Source organism: Globicephala melas, chromosome 12, assembly GCF_963455315.2.
Source record: "Globicephala melas chromosome 12, mGloMel1.2, whole genome shotgun sequence".
Classification (NCBI taxonomy): Eukaryota; Metazoa; Chordata; class Mammalia; order Artiodactyla; family Delphinidae; genus Globicephala; species Globicephala melas.
In genome coordinates, this window is record NC_083325.1 from 52,876,813 (window position 1) to 52,900,680 (window position 23,868).

The window sequence follows — 23,868 nt, forward strand, 5'->3', positions numbered from 1 at the left end:
CACAGGGTCTCTTTGTCCAGGTGTGTGTGTGTGTGTGTGTGTGTACATGTGCACACACACACAGCAATTCCTGAGGCATCTCCACAAAACCAATTCAGAAACTACAGCTTAGCGGAATAAGCAAATTGTTTAGGAGGACAGGTAAATATACTCCACACTGCTGAAAAAACATCTACTAAACAAACATATATACACGTATATGATGTCAAAGGAATTTAAATCTTGTTCTACAAGATGCCAGTGTCAGAGTATTTACAAGCTGTACTCAAGTTTATGTTACAGAAAGAGAGAAACAAAAACAAAAAGAGGCCATTCTGCTGCACAGAGGCAAATGGTATCTTTGCGCAACGCCGGGCAGTGCTTTCTGGTTCACTTACTGCTAACATCAGCTCCATGCGAAGCCAAGCATTTACTGGAGACCCACAACCCCCAAACTCAGGATTTCTCTACAGGAGGCCCTCGGATACTGTGAACCCTAGAATCATTTGGTTAAAGAATACTTAGTGACAACAGAAATAGCTACAAGATACCTTTGGTGAAACAGTTGAAAGTATGATATCAATTTTTAAAATATATATGTATAAACAGATACATATTTTTAAGCTGGAAATATACACATCAAAATGTTAGCAGCAGTCATTAGAATAATTCTTTTTGTCCTTTTCTGAATTTTCCAAATTTTCTACAATTAACAAATATTCTTTGTGATAAAAAAAAATTATTATTATTTTTTAAAGGCCAAGGCCAACAGTTTCTGAAGGAGAACAAAGCAATGAGTTCACTGTTAAATTGTTGTCAGGTAGCATGGCGTCCCATGATGCCCACGGCACGGTACACTGGGTACATAGTAGATGGTCAATAAACAGTGGCTGAATGGACAGGTGTGAGGGCCTCGTCCTGCTCCAGCCCATTTTGGATATAATCCCTATGCCCATGCCCCCTTTCTCCTCTCTCCTCTCTTGCACTTTCAGAAAACAGAAAAGCTTCGAGAAACAGGGTGAAGGATCTTGCTACTCTCACCAGCTTAAGGGGCATTAATTTTTTTTAAATTCCAATCTCACTGAATCCAGGTAAAACAGAGCTGTCACTCAGAACCTTTCTCATGTATGTGACAGCAAATGGGGACTGGGGAGACGCGGGCTGGGGGTAGGAATATGTGAAGTAGAGAACTCGGGCAAGAGGGAGGTGTTGGACACAGAGTAGCACCCTGTGAACAACAGAGGTCTTCAGCACACCTTGCTTCCAACCTGGGTTCCATTTCAGACAAGCTGTTAAGACCTCTCTGGGCCTCGGTTTTCTCATCCATAGAAGGGAGTGACCTTACTTGTCTCACAGAGACATCTTTAGGAACGTGTGGGAAGGCTGATCTAAGTGAAATGAAGGCATTTGTAAAAGTAACTGTCCTATTCAAATGCAAGGTTTCCTTGGAGGCAAAGAAGTTGCCTGGGGCAGCAGCACCTTAGATTAAGAGCCCCCCCCACCACCACCACACACACACCTCTCTCTGCCCCAGGGGGCACATGAGCAGTAATTAACTTTGTAACTTTTCCTTTCATCATGCAGAATGCATCCTATTATGCTTCTAGACCTGGCCCTCCACCTCTGTGAAGCCTTGCTTATGAAAACCGTGATCTCCTCTCTCCAACTGGCTTGGGCACCCCTGGTAGGTCTGCACACAGACACGCCCCCCCCCCCCCACCACACTCATTCACATACTCACTCTTTTTCTCTCTCTCCCTACCACCCGCACGCCCACCCCCATAATCCCCACCAGCCCTCCACAGGCCTCAGCCCGTCCTCCTCAAGTGAACAGTGGTTATGACCACCACTTTGACAGAAGTCTTGTAAAGCCTGGCGGTGATTTGCACGCTGCAGGCCCTTGTTGAAGATGTCTTCCTGGCCGATTAAAAGCAGTGGCTCTGTTGACCGGCTTGCTCTAGGGCAGGATGGTCTTTGGAAGTAAGGAGATAGAGTCTGCTGGAGTCTCATCACTTTGACAATGGCTTCTGCCAATGGGAAGCCTGTACCCTCTACCATAGATCTCATTTCACTGAAATCTGTTAGAAACCACGGAGGCTATCTCTTTTCCTAGCAAGCATATCGATTCCCGGGTGGCTGCCTGACCCATATACCATCTCACGGTGTTGGACGTCTCAGTCTACGCTCCTGAGGCACTCGTCAAATCCAGTCAAAGCCCCTCCCACCCCTCAGACACCATGCTGCCTCAGATGGCGTGCTCTAGTACAAAAGAGACCCATACTTCACTCTCAGCTTTTTTAGATTTAATCTGACACAGTCACCTCTTTAAAAAAAAAAAAAAAACTACCAGTGCCCTAATTTTTACTTTTTTTTGCTTTCGTGTTTGCTGCTCTTCAGAATTGACAGTCACAAGAATGTTCAAGTTCCTTGAAACCACAGTTTCCCCCCTGCATAGTCAACACTCCTTTCCCAGCAGTTTTCACCCCCTGCTCACACAGCTTATTAAAACTCATTTGAAAAATGTCTCCGGTTGCTTTTTAAGGATTTTTCCATCCTGCATTTCCCCCAGGGCAGTGAGGGAGGTTGGCCAAGGGAGATTCTCTAGTTCACCCTCTGTTTCCTTCTTAGCGACTCACACTGACCAAGCCCTCCAGGAGCTGTCTTCCCAGGCCTGGCAGGAAATGCCAAAGAGTGGGGGATAAGGACAATTAGGTAGAGACTCATATTTTTAAAGAGGAAAAATCACGGATGAATTTATTGAAGTCAGGTTTAGTTGGAAGGGATGATTTCACAATGGGGATCACATGCAGCGGCTCAAAATGCCTGAGAATTTTATTTCTTATAACTAGAAAAACAAAAGCAAAAACAAACCTACCACTCAGTGGCTCTCCCATCCCCAGCCTTCCGTGGATGAGTGGGAAGCCAGAAGAGGCAATTCCTGAAATCACGCCTCCCCCTAAGCCCTGATGTTGAGCAGCCCATAACTTTTAGAGCCCAAAGAAGCAGCCTCCCAGTATTACCTCCCCTCTCTACCACTCAACATCTGATCTTGCAGACGCAGGAAGCTCCCTCTTTATTTTCCAAATACCCTCCCCTTTCTTCTTCTCCTTCCCTGTGGTTGTTTAGCTGTTGACATTTCCTTGGAAGAAGCAGGACACAGACTGAGGTGGGAGTTCTAGTGTTGGAAAAATAACAATGAAAATGAGAGTTGGAGATGAGTTCTAGGCTTCATCAGCATCTCTTTGCCTTTATCCTTTTCCAAATGCTGCCCTTGCTTCAAGGTCCAAGTTAGGTGCCACCTCTTCCAGGAAGCCTTCCCAACTGCCTTCTGCAGAGCTTCAAATGAATCACCTACAGGGCTCCACTAGAAGAGTTACAATGCTGTAGAATATCATTGCATGTCTGTCTCCCCACTAAACAGCAATCTCCATGCGTTCAGAATGTTTTGAGCTTTGTAGCCCCAGAACCTAGCAGTGTCTGGCATATAACAGATGCCGCATTCCAGAGAGCACACAGCATAGTGGGAACTCAAGTCAAACATACTGGTGTGAATTTGATTGAAACTGAAGTTACTGGCTTAATTTGAGGGGCTTTCTGCCTTTTCTCACAAGCTCTGGAGCCATTTCATTTGCTTTTTCCTTCTAGATCCCATGGAGAACAATCAGAGTGCAGAAGCCAAGGGCAGGTGGGCTTGGCACAGAAAAGGCCACATCCTTCTTTAACTGTAACTTGGTCATTCAGTGGGCTGTGGTGACCAGACCTAACTCATGACCTGACGTCACGATTGGCGCCAGTAGGCTTACACAATCATTGCCATTGGTCACCATACCAGACATGGGACCTCACACACTTCCAAGTCCTGTCCGGCAATCTGCGTAGCGCGTGCCCTGAAGCCATGTGCAATCCCTCAGGAAATTCTCAAAGGAATGCTTTCGTAGGGGCTGTTTCTTCTACATACCAAACACTAAAGGCCCATCTAAAAATAATCAAACCCGACTTAACATTATTGCCGCTCTCTGTGTCATAATCAGACAAGAACGCAAGAAATCTTAATAGGATTGCAAGCAGGTCTTGTGTTCCTTAATCATGTATTAGAGTCTTAGTCAAAACCAGGCTTACGGTGGCTCAGAAACACTGCCCTTTCTTTTCAGGAAAAGTGAAACTAAAGCTGGACTGAACGATGGCCACTGAACTCGGCTCCCATTCCCACCCAAGTCCTGTCCCAGTCCTCCCCACTCTGCAGAGCCTAGACTGAGCTCTTTCCCCACCTCCAGACTAAAGCTCATCCCCTCCTCTGAGTCCTCCCAGCTCGAACACCTCCACCCAGAATGTACCGTCTCAAAGCTGTTTGCTATGGAAGTTAGTATAACTCCCCACCCCCATCCCTTATTTATTTTACAGCAAAATTCGACTAGTAGTTTCTTTTCTTTTTTTTTTTAACGTCTTTATTGGAGTATAATTACTTTACAATGGTGTTAGTTTCTGCTGTATAACAAAGTGAATCAGCTATACATATACATACATCCCCGTATCTCCTCCCTCTTGCATCTCCCTCCCACCCTCCCTATCCTACCCCTCTAGGTGGTCACAAACCACCGAGCTAATCTCCCTGTGCTATGCGGCTGCTTCCCACTAGCTATCAGTTTTACATTTGGTAGTGTATATATGTCCATGCCACTCTCTCACTTCGTCCCAGCTTACCCTTCTCCCTCCCCGTGTCCTCAAGTCCATTCTCTATGTCTGCATCTTTTTTCCTGTCCTGCCCCTAGGTTTTTCAGAACCTTTTTTTTTTTTTAGATTCCATATATATGTGTTAGCATATGGTATTTGTTTTTCTCTTTCTGACTTACTTCACTCTGTATGACAGACTCTAGGTCCATCCACCTCACTACAAATAATTTCGTTTCTTTTTATGGCTGAGTAATATTCCATTGTATATATGTGCCACATCTTCTTTATCCATTCATCTGTCGATGGACACTTAGGTTGCTTCCATGTCCTGGCTATTGTAAATAGTGCTGCAATGAACATTGTGGTACATGACTCTTTTTGAATTATGGTTTTCTCAGGGTATATGCCCAGTAGTGGGATTGCGGGGTCATATGGTAGTTCTATTTCTGGTTTTTTAAGGAACCTCCATACTGTTCTCCATAGTGGCCTTATCAATTTACATTCCCACCAACACTGCAAAAGGGTTCTCTTTTCTCCACACCTTCTCCAGCATTTCTTGTTTGTAGATTTTTTGATGATGGCCATTCTGACTGGTGTGAGATGATACACATTGTAGTTTTGATTTGCATTTCTCTAATGAGTAGTGATGTTGAGCATCCTTTCATGTGTGTGTTGGCCGTCTGTATGTCTTCTTTGGAGAAATGTCTGTTTAGGTCTTCTGCCCATTTTCGGATTGGGTTGTTTCTTTGCTTGATATTGAGCTGCATGAGCTGCTTGTAAATTTTGGAGATTAATCCTTTGTCAGTTGCTTCATTTGCAAATATTTTCTCCCATTCTGAGGGTGGTCTTTTAGTCTTGTTTATGTTTTCCTTTGCTGTGAAAAAACTTATAAGCCCCATCCCTTATTGAGTAAACTCCTCCACTTGAGAATCACCTTCCTTTTTGCTGGTAACTCCATACTCAGCACCTACCTCAGAGTCAGGTGAACAACAGCTCCTTTTTAAAAACATGATGACTGGCTGCCATAGGAGAAGCCACATTTTCTGACGGTTAAGCTGGGAGGTTATGATTCCTCATAAGATTCCTTTCTAGTAAGCAGAGGTCCTTCGGCGAGGTTAAAATATGATTTGCTTTAGAAAAATTAGATGAGCACACATCTGTCACGTAAAGTGAGACGTGCCATGTTCTACTGGGCAACGGTGGTCTGGGACTTGCTCCTGTAACTGTCGCTACCTGACACCGGCCTGAGAAAAGAGTTAGCAAATCTCTGAACTTCAGAGGAGAGTCCCCTCTCTCCCCAACCTCACCCTCTACCACCCAGACACTGATCTCCATGTCAGTTTGGTCACTGTTCTGCCGTAAAGGAAACTCATGGTGTTGTATGATGCCATCTTGCGCTCCAAGGGCAGTGAAGGCCCTCAGCGAATTCTAACGGCACAGAAGAGAACACTGCTGACACTGAAGACATCGTTCCTGCTCCCTCACTCATTCACCAAGAGGGCAGGGAGGCAGAGCCTCCCCTCTGGCTCTCCAGGTCCACCACGTACAGGGGGTTCACAGGGTCCCTACAACTGGACTGGACCCCTCCTGGGATGTCAGACCTCTTGGCAACACGTCCAAAGAAAGCAAGCTCGTGTGGATGCCTGCCTAGGAAACCAGCCCAGAGGGCAAAAGAGACGGCACAGCTGCTAGACGCAGGGCAGGAGGGGCGTCTCCCCACAGAGGGGACACAACGTGATGTCAGAGCAAGTCCCCGCTGGACTGGGAGTCGCAGAGATGAGACGGTAAGTTCGACCTGGCCAATACCAAGTATCTGTGGGCAAAAGACTTACTTCTCTGAAATCTGATTTTCTCACTGGTGCAAAAAGAAGATTAGAAGAGAGAATTTTAAAAAAATCTTCCAACCCTCCAATTCTGAGAGTGACAACCTACCGGTTGTGAGGCCCTCTGACAGGTACCATGGAAGATAAAGAGATATAGGATACATTTCTCATTAATCCAGGATCATGCTCACATGGAGAAAAGAGGAAAGTTGACGTCGTGACTGACCCTCTATTGTCACACTGGATTCTGCGCGTGTACACACACACACACACGGACCCACAAATATCAGGCAATACACACTAGCTATCCTTGTTCTGGATGCGTGTTAAGTCCTATACTTGTTCAGTAAAGGGATTTCCAGATTTTTCAGGAGATATTTCATATTCTCCTGAGAGATTTCAGAGGGTTAGGAAAAATTTCATTTGATCAGTGTTTGGAATGGGTAGTGACAGTAAGGTAAAGCTTGGGATCACGTCATTGGGAAACAGTAGATTAAGTAAAGGTAACATATATATTTTTCCATTGCAGTTCTCCTCAGCAACTCTGACAAGCAAATGTATGTTGAGACACTCTAAGAGAGGTCAAGACTGCAGTGTCCCAAACTATGGACCACAGAGTCTTTCATTCTTTTTTTTTTTTTTAACATCTGTATTGGAGTATAATTGCTTTACAATGTTGTGTTAGTTTCTGCTGTATAACAAAGTGAATCAGCTATATGTATACATATATCTCCATATCCTCTCCCTCTTGCATCTCCCTCCCTCCCACCCTCCCTATCCCACCCCTCTAGGAGGACACAAAGCACAGAGCTGATCTCCCTGTGCGATGCAGCTGCTTCCCACTAGCTATCTGTTTTACATTTGGTAGTGTATATATGTCCATGCTACTCTCTCACTTCGTCCCTTTTATTCTGAAAAGTTTCTCAAGTGAGGAAGGTTCAGAGAAATACCCTTTGGGAAATAGTGTACCAAAGAGACTGTAAATTCCCTGAGGTCGGGGACTGGGCCTTGCTTACCACGACCTCTCCAGCACCTGGCACGACACTGGGCACATGGAAAGGATTCAGTAAAATATAATAAAATAAAAATTGGCCAAATGACCAAATGAGTAATTGTTGAATTCCAAGTGGAAAGCCTGGCATTCGCAACGACACGGTGGTGAGAGTATGCCAAGGAGCAGGGAATCATCTGTCCAGGGTGGCACCCGTCACTGTCTGGGCTCCAGATGGACACGGGTAAGCGTTTCAGGTGAGGCTGCCTTTGCCTCCTCAAGGAGCTAAGGGCTCCAAATCCTTAAGGCATCCTGAAAGACTTTCGCTCATTTTATTCCCCGAAATGGGGTAATAAAAGAGCTTCATGAAGAATGTTGGCATTTCTCTTCTTTACTAAGAATAAGTAACCAATGAGTTAAGGATACTCATCGGTCAGACTCCATAATGTACTTACAGATTATTTTCATTTCTTTACTGCCACCTTCTGGTCCCCAGGCACCTACTTGGTAGTTTTAAAATGCTACCTTATATTTGTGGTTCACGATGGCAACCCTTTTTTTTTTTTTGGCATGCCACATTGCTTGCGGGATCTTAGTTCCCAGACCAGAGATCGAACCCCAGGCCGGCAGTGAAAGCGTCGAAGCCTAACCACTGGACTGCCAGGGAATTCCCCACGATGGCATTTTAAGCACTTGTTCACATCCTTTACCTCATATGACATTACACAGGTTAGATGTGGTTCAGGTGGCCTTTACTCTTTTTTCATTTGATCCGAAGGCCATACAGAACTTAAGGGATTTGCCCAGTGACAGAAAGGTAGGAGCTGAGAAAGGACTAACCATGCCTGTTGTTTTCTCCAAGGAGCAAACACCGGGGTTAGTCATTCGGCTTTGTTCAGCTACATTTGCAAAGACTTCTATTGCCCTCTCATCCCTTCACAAGCACAACCTTGAATGGAAAATCCCTTGCCCTTAAAAAAGAGAATACTGTTCAAATATACCTTGATCTTTTCAAGGGTAAAATCCATTCCACTTTACAAGGTCTTTGAGAAAAGAATATAGGGGATCTATGATTGATTTTTTTTAATCTGACAGTCAAGATACCATAGTGTCCTATGGCACAACCCCAAGATGGAGGTCCACCAGCTTCTTCTAAAACATACCTTGGTCTGGAAGCAGCAGTAGAGTTGGGTTAGGTACGGGTGTTTCCGCGCCAGGGCCAAAATCCTCTTCTCTGTCATTGTGCAGTCTACGTCATCATCCTGAAGGATGACATCCTTCTTCAGGACCTTCACAGCATATACTTCATCTTTGCCTTTGAGCTCTGCCAACATGACCTGTAATCAACCAAAACCACCCCGTAAGTCTATACTTGTAGGGAATCAAAAGAAACCCAAGTCAACATCAAATGCTTTAAAATCTCCTTTTTGTTCTTTAATTTTAAATAGCATAATAGTATTTAAAATGTAAAGACTACCCATCCTAATACAGCTACTACAATTTATTTATTTTTAATCTCTAACAGTGTCCAGGCAAAGAAAAGTTCAATGCACATCTATTAAATAATTACTCGTATGTTCATATAATTTGTCATACTTGCAATTAGAGTACAGCAAATAGATTGTTTTTTAACTGAACATTATTTCATAAGCATTTCTCTACATGGTCTCCACCATATCATAGTTGCTGGTACTCAATTCAAGTATATCAGTAACAGTTTAACCATTTATCTCATATTAGACATTTGAGTTACATCTAATTATTATTATATAAACTGCATCAAGCATTTTTACACATATTATTTTTTCTTTCTTTTATATCACAGTTTTAAGATGGAAAGCCTTAGAAGTGGATTATAGAGTTAAATATTTTGCACATTTCCTAACTGACTTTCAAAGAGGATGTACAATATAATCTGCCGCTGGCAATGTAGAAGTGCTTTAGTTTCATGCAAATTTACCAACAGTGGGTGCTTTCACTTAAAAAACGTTTTTGCTCATGTCATGGGTGTGAAATGTTACCTCAATACTGTTTTAACTGGTAATGAAACTAAAAATATTTGTTTTCTAATTATATTTACGTTTTGTGAGAAGTATTTGTCAATTTCCTCCGTCTAGTTATCTATTTTCTTACACATCTGTATGAGCTTGGTATATAAAGTTACTACCACTTTACTTTTTTTTTTTTTTTTTGCGGTACGCGGGGCTCTCACTGTTGTGGCCTCTCCCGCTGCGGAGCACAGACTCCGGACGCGCAGGCTCAGTGGCCATGGCTCACGGGCCCAGCCGCTCCGCGGCACGTGGGATCTTCCTGGACTGGGGCACAAACCCGTGCAGGGGACTCCCAACCACTGCGCCACCAGGGAAGCCCCCACTTTACTTTCTGCAAATGTTTTTCTAAGGCTGTTTTATGATTTTCTGTTATCTTTTTCTATTGAACAGGGTCCCCTATCTTATGTAGTCGAATCTGTCCTTGTTTACCTTTATGGTTTCCTCTATAGCTTTAAAGCTGGGAATGTGATTCCTTCTCTAGAGAGCAAATTAGCAGTTCTATTTTCTTAAAGTTTTCCTATCATTTGATATTTTTGCACTCATTTCCCTATAAATGTGACAAGACTTTCTCTCACTGAATAACTCCCAAGCACAGCATTCTAGTAGAGCTAAAGAACAGTAACTCAGAGGCTTCACGAGGGTGTTCAGGATGTTACCCTGAAGACCTCTGTCGCCCACGTATACTACAAACTCTTTAAAACTGGCTCAAACTTTGGCTGCGATTTCTCTGAAGAAGCAACCTAAATGCTCCGGAGTCATCACAGTTCCCATCCTGCTTATACCCTATGAAAACCTGGAAACTCTGAGCCTGCTTCTTTCCCCTTGAATCTTGCTCAGAATTAAACCAGGTCCATAACTCCCAGAGTTATGCCTCCTCAGAGGACTGGGGTCTGTTTCTTATTTAACCAGTCTCCAAAGAATGTGATTGCTTCATCTTTTGCCATTTAAGCCAATCCCAGTTCCTTTTCTGCCACTGCGATCTCAGGATGAGATGGGGCAGGTGAGACGGGTTAAGAACCGGGGCTCATAGCCTGGGGTTTCCAGAGAGCCACTCCCTTTGGAGAGAAGTGGAGCAGGTCTGCAGCTCAGCCTGCAAAAGTCCAGGACGCGTGAGGGCATGGGACCCCTGGGAGCTCCCAGAGCCAGGCACCTGGGCCCCAGAGCACCGGCGCTCTGCTCTGGGAAGTCCTAGAAAGATGACTCCCATTGACCCCCAGGCATGGCTTTGGGAAGAGCAGGAATAATCAGGGGTCTGAACAGAAGTGTTAACCAGCTTCCTAGGCTCTCTGCCCTTCCATCTTCTTTCTAAAATAAACGGGATTATTTTTCCATCTCACCCCACCTTCAGAATGCTGGCTGATCACTGCCAATACTTTAGCGGGCACACTCTGCACCCAGGCCCCACATCGCTGTGTCGGGCTCGGACACAGCAGGAGAGGGAGAATGGAACCGAGGGCAGTGGCCCCTCATCCAAGACATGAGACAGCTGTGCTCAGTCTCTTGCCAGGTGCAGAGGACAAACAAGACATTTAGTCAGTGGCAGAAAAGTCAGTTGAATAACATTATATTTCCAAAGTAATACATGCTAAGATTTCCTTTGAGCCCCAAGTTCACTGAGGGCAGAGATTCTAGAATTCATTTCCAAAGTCTTCATGATGAATTAAAGCCAGAATTTCAGACGGATCTCTGAAGGGAAGAAAGCTATCATTACTATTCTCGATAATGGGACGCCAGGCACACGTAGTGCAATTTAAACCGTTCCAAGTGCTTTCTCCCCCACTCTCTCACTTGATTCCTGTCCCCATTTGACAAACGAGAAAAACTAAATCCCAGAGAGGTGGAATGACTACACTGAACTCCCACAGCTAGTTAGCAGGAGAACCCTGGCTCCTGTCTGCTTGGCCTCAGGCCATCTGCACTCAACAAGGAAGGAAAACATAATCAGACTAGGCTGAAATGTTCATCACTTAATCTTGGACCAAACCAGCAGCCCTGCCCCTGCATGTCACAGACCTTGCCGAAGCTGCCTTTGCCCAACACCTTGATGAAGTTGAACTCATCCAGGCCCAAGCGCTTGGCCTGGCCTTGCCGGACTTCACCATTCTCGCCCAGGCTCGCCAGCTGGCCGTCGGTGGACGCTGCTGCCCTGTGCTCCTCCCCTCGGTTGTCAAATGACAAGGCCTTCCGGATGTTGTTTTCAAGTTCTTTTATTTCTAGGGCCAAGGGTGACAAGATACTGCATGAGCGCATACCTCACGAGCCCTTCCCATTAGGATTTAATACTCAGAATTTACCCCCATGAGCTCTCAACCCTCTTTCTGGTTCTTCACAGCAGCAGACCCAGTGGGGCATCCCTTTACGTGGCTTCATTTGCTCTGCACACTTTCCTTGGCACCTAACGTACAGCAAGGCCTAGGCATGCAAAGAGGAGGCCGTCCCCGCCAACCAACTCCTTCAGATCTTCCTTTTACTCTGGGACCAGGCCACCTCTCCGAAAGCCCCCTTCAGCCAGTAGCCTATTTATTCCATTATTCTAGGTGTAATGGAGGAATCCTGGCCTTCTCTGGAACCTCGCAGAGTCCCAAAGGCAACAGGTACCCTTCCAGTTTCCTTTGAAAATTAGAACAATGACTAATGGAGAACCATTGTTACAGTAATTATTGGTGAGGTAATTATTTCAATAGCTGAGACTAAGAAGCCTTTACCTTCTAAGGGACTTTATTTGGCCTTGTTGCTGGGTTTATTCTAAATACCCATCTACACAAGGTTATTTAACAAAATGAGCAATGGGCTTATCATCACCAAAAGAACTGCTTCCCAAGAGTGACATGCTGCAAATTTATCTAGGACGGGACAGGGATTCCTCAGTACAATTTCACAACTATGACACAGCCTTGTGCCCCTCCAGAGTATGTGACCTGAATTACCTGGGGATGATAAGGCTGGATGATCCTTTGACCTTTTCTATTTGAGGAAGCTTTATTGTTAGCTATATATTCACCAAGACGTACACTCCTCTGTGTAGAAATGGGCATCTTAAGCATAACCCATTTTTAAAAGATGCTCGTGAATAACTGGGATCACAGGAGGGGAACACAAACTACTGACCCTTGGGAGTCAGAATCACGCATTAGTGACCACGTGCTGCTTGACATAAAGACAACTTTGGCTTCTTTTCCGAAGGACTGAGGCCCATGAGAGCTCACTCCAGGAACCTGGAGATCTTCCTTGCATCTGGAGTTTGACTACTCTGAGATGTGTCGGGGCAGGGTAGAGGGGACGGGTGAAGACAGCTTCCGAGTCTACAGACATGCCCACGCCAATTCTGCAGTTTTCTATCTCTTATTCTTAAATAAGTATAACTTTTGGTCTCAGCACAGAGCTTCTCAGCCTAACTTCCAAGGCAAGTTAATAAATGGATTTTGGAAGACAGAACTTGGATGCTTGGGGATATCAAAACTTGAAGAAAATGTCTTTCTATGTGTTCTTACATCAGAGGGAAGAGGAATAGTGCCTTATTTCTGCTCTGCAATAATGCCATGTCTTGCTAAGAGGGTTTTCACGTCCCTTTGTGCTCACAACACTGCTGGGGAATGCTGCACTTGCACTGACTGGGGCCAAAGAGAGGTCTTGAGGGGCACGGTGTCCTGCCAAGGCTGGACAGCACTCTGGGCAGGGACCAGGCCTAGAAACCCGGGCACCTCATCCCTTACTTGGGGTCTCTTCACCATATGACCCTGTCTCCTTGAAGCTCTCAAAGGAGCTCTCAGCATTAAAAAAAGGGAAACATGAAAACACCCACACTGGGTCGGGATAGTACCTGCTTGCTTGGAGGCCCCAGAGGACCGTCAGCTTGCTAACAGATGGGTCACACCTCTTTTGAAATGGAGCAGAGTATAAAGACGCAGAAAGTGAACCAGAGCAGCATGGAGAGGCGCTCAGACCAATTATTCTGTGGCCTCAGGACCGGCACACCCCCTTGCAGCTGTTTTATTCACTCCTAGGTAAGGGCTAGGGTCACGCCAAGGGCTGGGTCACAGGAATGACCCCCAGGGAGGGTTCGATGGCATGGATTCTGAGAATGGGGTCCCTATGCCAGGAGGGGCGCAGTCTCACCCTTACCCCTGACTTAGCTCCTGACCTTTGGACAAACCTTTTCAACTCTCTGCCTTCCACTTCCCACCCTGTCACCTGGGGACAGTAAGGGAGCATGGACGAGAGAGTTGGCGTGAGCATAAAATCAGGATCAGGAAGACGAGAGAAAAGGGGCTGCAGAACATCAAGGCGCTACTGTTAGGATTCACTAATGGTGGTGACTGTTCTGCCGGTGCAAAAATCCCTTCCCAGTGAGATCTGGTTCTGGTCGCCAGAGGGGAAGGTCTTAAACGTGTAAGTGCCTCCTCAGCCTCGGCATCCTTGGCTGCCTGTAGAATTCAGAAACTCTGAGGACTTTCAGCACATTCTGACAGCAAAGGAAACGTCCTGAGCTGAGCTCTAGAGGGGAGTCAGTCCCAGAGCTGGCTTCCTCCCCACTGCTTCTCTCAGGCTCTTCGCCAGCCTCACCTTCCTATCCCCACCCACCCACGTGGTAGACGCCCTCCCCCATCCATACCCCCTGACTCCTGCCCTGTTCTCAGGTTTCGGGTACCTTGATGAGAGTCAGGGGGGAAGGAAGCCAGGCTCAACTGAGCAGTGCTGACGGGCCTGGGAACAGACACTGGGCAGCGGGGTAAGAGAAGGGCTTCTCCCTCTCCTGAACGTGGAACCAGGGAGAGGCAAAAGAAAAAAAGAATCACAGCACCCCAGCTCGCTCTCTCTCACCCTGCCTGGGGGGCATTTCAGGCTGGCACAGCCATTTAGTGCCTCACCCTCAAGAAAGCCTTGTAGAGGGAAAGCACAGCTAAGGAGTCAGCTGGGAAAGGTCACCTGGAGACCCTCCAGGGCTGCTGGCTGTTTCTGCTCACAAGGCCATGCTTGGATGAAGAAGCCTCGGGCTCCCTCGTCCTTCCAAGGACAGAGCTCAGAGGTAAAGAAGCATATCTGAGAGTCTCACCTTGGTCACAAGGGGAGGTGGGGGCCGACCTGGATCGATCTTCCTCAGACGGTGAGCTTCCAGAAGCAGGCTGCGGGGACTCAGCCCCAGCAATGAGCTAGAGAGGAGGAGAGAACGAGGGGAGAGAGGGATCAGAAGGGAGCGTGGGGAGTTTCCCCGAGGTCAAAAGCATCAAGAAACGATGCCAGGGGCCCTAGGAGTCCCTGGCGCACAGCAGCAGCTGCTGAATTGACAGTTTGAAGGCAGAGACTCAAGGTTTCATTTGCCAATTAAAGGGAAGAAAACAAGAGATGTCAGTCTGCTTGATTTTTATTCTGTCCAAATACAGCTGACCTTTCCAAGCGAAGCCCAACCTTACCCCTTCCATGAAACCTCCTTGCCTACCCAAGAAACGCAAGTTACCTCATCCAGTGCAACCTGACACTCGCCTCTAACAGCTGCTTGCCATTCATTACTTTGTTCAGCTTCATTTCGTTTGGGGCTCGCTACTCAGGTAGACTGTAGGTTCTTTGAAAGTTAGACCCTATCTAGTATTTGTACTGCCCCTGGCGACTGCAGAGAGTGATACACACAACAGAAGGTCAATAAACGTCTTCAGGTGTGTGGGTATTTGTCGGCAATTGGCGAATTTTAGCAGGACACCCCCAGGGAAGTCTGTTTCCCGGCATAGATGCTGGCATATCCACTTTAAGTTCCCATTTAAGTCAGAGGTTTGGACTCAGAGATTGCAAGCCCTTCTGCTCCCTTTTACTCTTGATCTACCTGCTGTGCACACACGTTCTTTCTGGATGATGGACTACTTGCAAGGGGCCATGTTAAGGGAACCAAAGCTCTAGCAAGCCTGACGCTCCTGCAAAGAAGCCCTTGAAGCTTCTGGCCAAGGGCACTTGTCTCCCATCCTCTCGTACTAACTTGAGCTACTATTTGGTTCACTTGACTTTTTCCAGCTTTTGCATTAGAAGCATCAAAGCAATAAAAACATCAGGACTGAAGTCCTTTAGTCTTTGACTTTGTTCCTTCCTGAATTTCTCCATGTTGGCTTCTTACCTCCAGGATCTCCCAAATCCAAGACAGATAGACAATGCCTGGCTACTGCCATTATGGCCCATGTAAATACAGGGGAGGGGGCAGGTACTGAGTTTTCTCTGAAATGTTTCATGGCAATAAGGATTCTGCCTCAGTTTACTTCTAGCAAGAAACAAAATCATGTCCCCTGAACAGGGCTCTCTGTAGAGCTCATAAATCTGTGTGTTCAACACTGTCGTCACAGGCTGTTCGTCTAACCTGCCTCCCCGGTGGAGCCCCAGCATTCTGGGTGCTGACATTCTGCTTGCAACTCCCATGTCTTGGGTCAATAACTGAAGTCCTGTTTCCACCAGGGGGACCGACAGAGCTGAGAAGAGACACCAGAAGCACAAAATCTCACAGTTAACCAGAGAAGAGAATGTTTTTTTCCTCCAATCCTTAAAAAACTGCTTTGTTTATTGGAAAGGTAAGGAAGAAGAAGTTTAAGAAGATGGAAACAACCCAAACCTTCCCATTTCAGGGAAAAGGCTCCTCTGAGAGGCAGCAGGGAAAAGGCGTGGGCAGCTTCTAAAATGCCCTTCAGAAGGTATTTCAAGCGAAAATTCAGGGACATTTAGGAGTCAAGTTGTAGAGGCGCCCAGAGTCAGGCTTGTTTTCTAGTAAAAAAAAAAATACCGGGCAACAAGGGCCACCCACCCCCACCAGGATTTCTTGCCCAGTTAACATGGTTCCAATTTTCTCATAACTTAAGTCTTTCAGAGAATTCTTACATTTTCTAGGCTAGGATCCAAGGCTAGGAAGGGCCTTCAAACAAAATGCTACGGATACCTTTAGCTCTATTTACATCTGTGGGCCCTGACTTACCAAAATAACATTTTAGCAAATGGATCTCTTCCTACTGACATTCAGAATGCTATACGGATAGAGACAGGGCTTTGGTCTCCAAAGACAGGCCCAGATGTTTCATGTCGCGGGACATAACAATATTCCTCGGGCAGCCGAGTGCCGGCACTAACACAAATCTTCTTGGCTTGCTTCCTAGAAGAGAATGTGGTTCCAGCTCTTCATCCATTTATCCTCATTAAAGTGATACCAGAGGCAAAGTCTGAGCACTGACATTGCTTTCATGCCAGTCCTGGAGGCAGATAAGTCTATTTCCCTGTCTAGAGTCGAGTCTTTTCTGGAGGGAATTCCAGAGTCCTCATCTTGAAGCTGACGTTCCCCTAAGAAACAGCACACTTGAGACTTGCTTAGCTTTTCCCCACCTCTGGAACCGAAGGAGACTTTCATGCTACCTGCCTGACCTTTTCTTTTTTCTTTTCCCTTGAAGCACGTGCTGCTTCAAGTCCAGTGTCTCAAACCCAGCAGTCTCAGAACGTCACTCCAAGTGACTCTCGGGAAGCCAACACAGAGATGCTGGCTCACAAAGAGCTCCAGAAACACCACCAAAGAGCCAGTTACCTTTTTCCTCCTCTGGCCACTGTTGGTGATTTTGTCTGGAGTGACGCCCAGGTCAGCCAGCACTTTGGCAATGCCCCTGGCGTCCACGCCACAGTTGGGAGCCACGTTGGTCTCGCAGCGCCGGTGAACGTTCATCTTGCAGACTGTAAGGAAGCACAGAGGAGAGGCTTCCAAATGGTCATAGCCTAAAACATTACCTTATTTTGTGCTGGTTGTAAAAGGAACACACGTTCATTTGTTAGAATTTAGAAAATGGAGAAAGACAAAACAAGAAAAATGAAAGATCACCCATCATCCCCTCACACAGAACTAAAATCATCCACCAAACCACCCTATGGAGATAACCAGCTTACGGATAAATAAAAATCACATTGAAATTTCCTTTCAGGGAGCAGAACACTGACCATAGAACTTAACTGGTTTCTCTGAAGAAAGTTCAATTGGATGCTGAACCCAAATGGGTCCCCTGTACACAGTTCACTCTATTACTCTGCTGAAATGTGGGAATATTCCCGAGAGAGGAATGCCCACAGTACAGCCTATCAAGATGTTCATCTGAAAACAAGGAGACTGAATGAGGTGACCTCCAAGGCCCCTTTCAAATCCAAAATCTGGGTTCAGAGGGACAAAGGCCATGCTGAATGTCTCTGTTTTGTCCACATCACTTCACTGTCCTTGGTGTAGGACATCAAAGGCGAAGACGTCAACTGTTTGGGTTTCCAATCCAGCACATAAGGAGCTTGGAAGTTGCTGTTCTGCCCTAATGGGTAAAAAGCTGAACAAACTGGAAAATCAACAACTCTTCTTAAGATTTATCAGAGAAGTAAGGTCACAGGGCAAACCACTGCCCTGAGGGAGAGACAGACAGGTAACTATATGAATCACAACTTAGCGGAGCAGAAACTCCCGAGCAGCAACCCCGTGGAAACCAGTGCAGGGTAGGGAAGCTGGCACTGAAATTGACGAACTGCTGGGGTCCCAGAGCGGACAAGTCTGAGAGTCAAAGACTCTAGGCTGACCCCGTCATAGGGGTCCCCGCACTCTGGAAGCTTTACCTCTGTCTGACCAGGTTTCTCACAGTGAACATTGGAGAAAAATTCCCTCCTGCTTATGACAGGGGGAGAGGGAAAGGATTTTGAAATATACCAGAGCACCTGTTTTTAACAAGGCCTACTCTCAGGAGAAGCTATTTTGCCAGAGACTAAACTATTGTAGTTTTATCAGATCCTAAGCAACCTGGGGGAAGGGAAATACCCAACTCCAGCCCATGCTAGCTATCCTGTCCCACATAAGGTGGAGCGGGGGCGGGGGGGGGGGACCCTGAGAAACATGTGTAAGGCTCATAGTTCAGAGGCACAGGCTCACAGAAAGACTGAGATCTAATCATATGACTACAGAATGCTTCCCCTCCCCCAGCACCTTAGCACCATGTTACTAAAGGCCTTTTATTGCAGTTCCTGTTACCCAACACATCATGTCTGACTATCAAAAAAAAAAAAAAATTACAAGGCACACTAAAAGGCAAAAAACAGTTTGAAGAGACAGGGCAAGCAGCAGAACCAGACTGAGACATGGCAGAGATGTTAGAATAACCAGACCAGGAATTTAAAACAACTATGATTGATATGCTATGGGCTCTAATCAATAAAGTAGACAGCATGTAAGAACAGATGGGCAAGCAGAGAGATGGAAATTCTAAGAAAGACTCAAAAGGAAATGCTGGAACTCAGAAACACTGCAACAGAAACGAAGAAGGTCACTGACGGGCCCATTAGTAGAATGGACATAACTGAGAAAAGAATCTCTGAGCCTGAGGATATGTCAATAGAAACTTCCAAAACAGAAAAGCAAGGGAAACATACTGAAAAAAAAAAAAAAGGAACAGAATATCTAATAAATGTGGAATGATTACAAAAGATGTAACATATGTGTATGGGAATACTAGAAGAAGAAAAAAGGGAGAAATGAACAAAAGAGATATTTGAAGCAAAAATGACTGAGAGTGTCCTCAAATTAAAGTCAGACACCGAACCGCAGACCCAGTGAGCTTAGAGAACACCAAGCAGGATAAATGACAAAAATCAAAACCAATAACAAACTACACCTAGGCATATCATACACAAGCTGCATAAAATCAAAGGTAAAGAAAAATAATCCTGAAAGAAACCAGAAGGAAACAACACCTCACCTACAGAGAAGGAAAGACAAGAATTACATCTGACTTCTTCTCAGAAACCACATAAGCAAGAAGAGAGTAGAGTGAAATGTTTAAAGTACTGAGAGGGGAAAAAAAATGCAGAATTCTGTAGCCTGTGAAATTATCCTTCAAAAGTGAAGGAGAGGGCTTCCCTGGTGGCACAGTGGTTGGGAGTCCGCCTGCTGATGCAGGGGACACAGGTTCGTGCCCCGGTCCGGGAAGATCCCACATGCCGCGGAGCAGCTGGGCCCGTGAGCCATGGCCGCTGAGCCTGCGCGTCTGAAGCCTGTGCTCCGTGGCAGGAGAGGCCACAGCAGTGAGAGGCCCGTGTACCGTACAAAAAAAAAAAAAAAAAAAAAGTGAAGGAGAAATAAAGACTTTCTCAGACAAATAAAAACTGAGGGAATTTGTTGCCAATAGACCTGCCTTGCAGGAGATGTTAAAAGAAGTTCTTCAGGCAGAAGGGGAGAGGCAGCATGTGGAAAGGAGGGCCTCTGGAGTGTGGAGTTCCCGAGTTTGGAGGCTATTAGCAAAAGACGGTGGATCGCTTGGCAAACAGTGAAGCAAATACTAGACATAAAAATATAGTAGAAAACTGTTTTGGAGCAGCTGGCCAACCCTTAACTATACCTGGACGGGTTCTTATTGGAGAAGGAGTATTGACTAAGTTGTGCAGAAAAAAGCCTAAAGCAAGGCAGTTTTTCTTATTTAATGATATTCTTGTGTATGGCAATATTACCATCCAGAAGAAAAAATATAACAAATAACGTATTATTCCCCTGGAAAATGTCACAATTGATTCTCTCACAGATGAGGGAGACTTGAGGAATGGATGGCTGATCAAGACACCAACTAAATCATCTGCAGCTTATTCTGCCACTGCCACTGAGAAATCAGAATGGACGAATCACATAGATAAATGTGATACTGATCTGCTCTCCAAAAGTGGGAAGACACCCAGTATGAACGTGCTGCCGTCTGGGTTCCTGACTCTGAGGCAACTGTATGTATGCATTGTCAGACAGCAAGATTCACACCTGTTAATCGTCGTCACCACTGCCGCAAATGTAGTTTTGTTGTCTGTGGGCCCTGCTCTGAAAAGAGACTTCTTCCCAGCCAGTCCTCTAAGCCTGTGAGGATTTGTGACTTCTACTATGACCTGCTTTCTACTGGGGACAAGGCCAGGTGCCAGCCTACTAGATCGGACTCTTATAGTCAGTCACTGAAGTCTCCTTTAAATGATGTATCTGATGATGATGACGATGATGATAGCAGTGACTAAGGGAATATTTTGAAATATTTAATCGGATGTGACTATCTGAGAAATCAGCTCTGGGGGGAATGTAAAATCCTGAGCTTTCTGTCAGTTTTGCTCTAGCAATGAATTTGCCTGAGAAACTTTTAACCTGTGTGCCTCAATATATTCTATAGAAAGGAGGTCCTGTTACCATCCCCCAACCCCAACTGCTGCTGCCACTCTCTCCTCACCTCCCCCAGCTCCCTATACTTCTACAGGGACAGACTATTGCGAATATATCAGAAAAGTTTTTGGTTTCTTATTCTTGTTTTAATTCTACACTATTTTCTTGAATGGTTGGGGAAAGATGTTTATTTAACATATCATGTACTCTACTGTTGTTTATTATATGTTCTGTAATATGGAAAAACTAAAAGCAAAGAATGATGGAAAAGGAGTATGATGTGGTTAGCTAATAATGTTATTAGCTTTTTTCTAACCATCTTATCTAAAGGTTAAGACACCAGTAACAGAAATACATGCTTTGGAAATACTTTGTTTGGCTTTTTCACACACCAGGTGGTGCCTTATCATAATACCACTGTTGCATGGAATAAGCCCCTACCTTCTCACTTTTCAGTTTGTTTTAAAAATACACTGGTGCAGGGCTTCCCTGGTGGCGCAGTGGTTGAGAGTCCGTCTGCCGATGCAGGGGACACGGGTTCATGCCCCGGTCCGGGAGGATCCCACATGCCGCGGAGCAGCTGGGCCCGTGAGCCATGGCCGCTGAGCCTGCGTGTCCGGAGACTGTGCTCCGCAATGGGAGAGGCCACAACAGTGAGAGGCCCACGTATCGCAAAAAAAAAAAAAAAAAAAATACACTGGTGCTCTCTGAGGTGTAAAATGAATGTTATAAATGGGTGTAATTAGAAAGTACTTCTCATTTGACAGCTACAAATAACTAAATTTAGAGGTTCTTTATTCCATATGAATAAATATTTTCCATAAAATAGTTGTGATTACTGTATATTTTTACTTTTTGTAGGTACCACATTATAATTGTCATTCTGAGGAATCTGGTTTGAAATTTATCAAATACAAATTGTCACTGCATTATTTCTACTTTTAGTGAGACATATTTTTAGGTGTAAATCATTGTTTTAACATTGTTTAACATTGTTTCTAGAATGAAAAATCTTATACAACTTCTTGAAATTAACCAATCTCTTTAAAAAAATCTCATGCTAGAGCACAGATCTACTCAGGTTGAAGATCTGGAAGAAATAATGTATGAGGATGGTTGGGAGAGACCAGTTAAGTTTGACTAGACTTCATATTTGTGGAAGTATTTTCTATTTCAGTGTGAAACTATCTTGAATTTACAAATATAGTATTATATTTTATAAAGTTTTGTAAAGTCCCAAACAATATTTCTAGTTTTGTAAAACAACTGTATGTTTAATCTGTTTCTGAAATCATTTTGCAATCTATGGAAACAGAGTAGCAATTGATCTTTCTAAATTGTGAACTTTATTGAGTCAGTCTAGATTGCTTTTAAGAAGAGGTAGTTTTTCAGTCTTTGCTTTTGAAGCAGCCATTAGGTTGAAAGTATATTTATCATATAAAACTTGATGCATTTTGCGCTACTCTCTCCATTTGCATGCTGCAAATAACTGTAGTCTTTCAAATATGAAAAATCAGTCTGAAGTTTGTTTTAAATTCTAAATTCTTTTGTTTTAAAATCTTTAAATCTGGATATGTTGCAAATGTCATGAGAGGTTTGATTTAGTAACTTGTGATGGAGGATTCTTTGGTTTGGTTAAGGTACTAACTTTACTTTTAAATTGTGAAAGCACCTGAGATATATAGATCTCCCTGTAGGAAATGTGAAAGAAAGGCACAACAGGTTTTTTTGTTTGTTTTAATATCATATGGACTTCTGTTTCTAAGCAATATTTACATATAATCAATAAACATATCCAAAAAGGACCATGAAATCTGAGACGTGCTAATGGAGACTTGCTGGTACATAGGAACCTAGCAAATTCAGGAACCAAGGGGAAATGTTCTGAGAAAACATTTATGTTGTCAACCTCTATTGACTCTGTTTTTACAATAAAAAATATTTTATAACTTAAAAATAAAAAAAGTTCTTCAGAAAGAAGGAAAATGATATCAGTCAAAAACTCAGATCTACATAAAGAAAGGAAGAGCATCAGAGAAGGAATAAGTGATGCTAAAATAAAAACTTTTAGTTTTTAAATTCTTACTTGATCTAACAGATAACAACTTTTCAAAATAATAATAGCAACAATGTTTTCAATTATTATGCTTATATATATGTATAGAAAATATATGCTTATGTATAAGTGAAATGGATGACTACAACAATATAAGGAGTGGGACAGAGGAACTAGGAGTATTTTGTTATTATAAGGTACTTGCACTACCCATGAAGTATTAGAGTGTTATTTGAAAGTGGACTTGGATTAGTTGTAAATGTATATTGCAAACTCTAGGGCAACCACTAAAATAAGAAAAAAGGAGGAGGAGGAGGAGGAGGAGGTGAGGAGGGGGACGAGGGGGAGAGGAAGGGGGAGAAGGAGAAGAACTGATATGCTAAGAAAAAAGAGAAAATGGAATCATATAAAATGTTCAATTAAAACCACAAAAGGTGGAAAGAATGTGGAAGACAAAAATAGGAACAGAGAACAAGGGCATCAAATGGAAAACAATAGCAAAAAAGGTACTCATTAATCCAACTATGCTGATAATCAATTTAAATGTCAATGGTCTAAATACACCAATAAGAAGACAGGGATTGTTAGAATGGATCACAAAACAAGACCCAGTACATATCATCTACAAGAAATACACTTTAAATATAAGACACATATAGATTAAAATTACAGTTATGGAGAAAGATATACCATGTTAACACTAATCAAAAGAAAGCAGGAGTAGCTATATTAATTTCTGACAGGGCACACTTCAGAGCAAGGAAAGTTATCAGAGACATCAAAGGGCACAATGATAAAGGGGTCAATTCTCCAAGAAGACATTAAAATCCTTAATGTGTATGCACCTAACAACAGAGCACCAAAATATGTAAGGCAAAAACAGCGAACTGCAAGGAGAAACAGATGAACCAACTATTACGGCTGAAGACTTTAACACCCCTCTATCAGAAACAGACAGATACAGAAGGCAGAAAATCAGTAAGGACATATTTGAAGTCAACAGCCACATTAATCAACTGGATATTTATTGACTGTCTCATCCAACAACAGCAGAACACACATTCTTCTCAAGCTCACATGGAACATTTACCAAGACAGAGCACAATCTGAGCCATAAAACACATCTTAACAATTTTAAA

General features: G+C 44.2%; 1 protein-coding gene and 1 pseudogene across 3 annotated transcripts in view; one reads left to right on the plus strand and one right to left on the minus strand.

Annotated features, from left to right (window-relative positions):
• Positions 1 to 23,868, minus strand: part of PRKCE (protein kinase C epsilon) — a 509,389-nt gene that overhangs the window by 148,646 nt on the left and 336,875 nt on the right. For all 3 annotated transcript variants that reach the window (XM_030857772.2, XM_060309072.1, XM_060309073.1), the window contains 4 exons: positions 17,056 to 17,198; positions 14,569 to 14,665; positions 11,529 to 11,728; positions 8,628 to 8,801 (listed from right to left, as the gene is read on the minus strand). In XM_030857772.2, the coding sequence (XP_030713632.1) occupies positions 8,628 to 8,801; positions 11,529 to 11,728; positions 14,569 to 14,665; positions 17,056 to 17,198 (614 nt within the window). The remainder of the gene's footprint in view (positions 1 to 8,627; positions 8,802 to 11,528; positions 11,729 to 14,568; positions 14,666 to 17,055; positions 17,199 to 23,868) is intronic.
• On the plus strand, positions 17,579 to 20,534 carry LOC115854311 (pleckstrin homology domain-containing family F member 2-like; annotated as a pseudogene).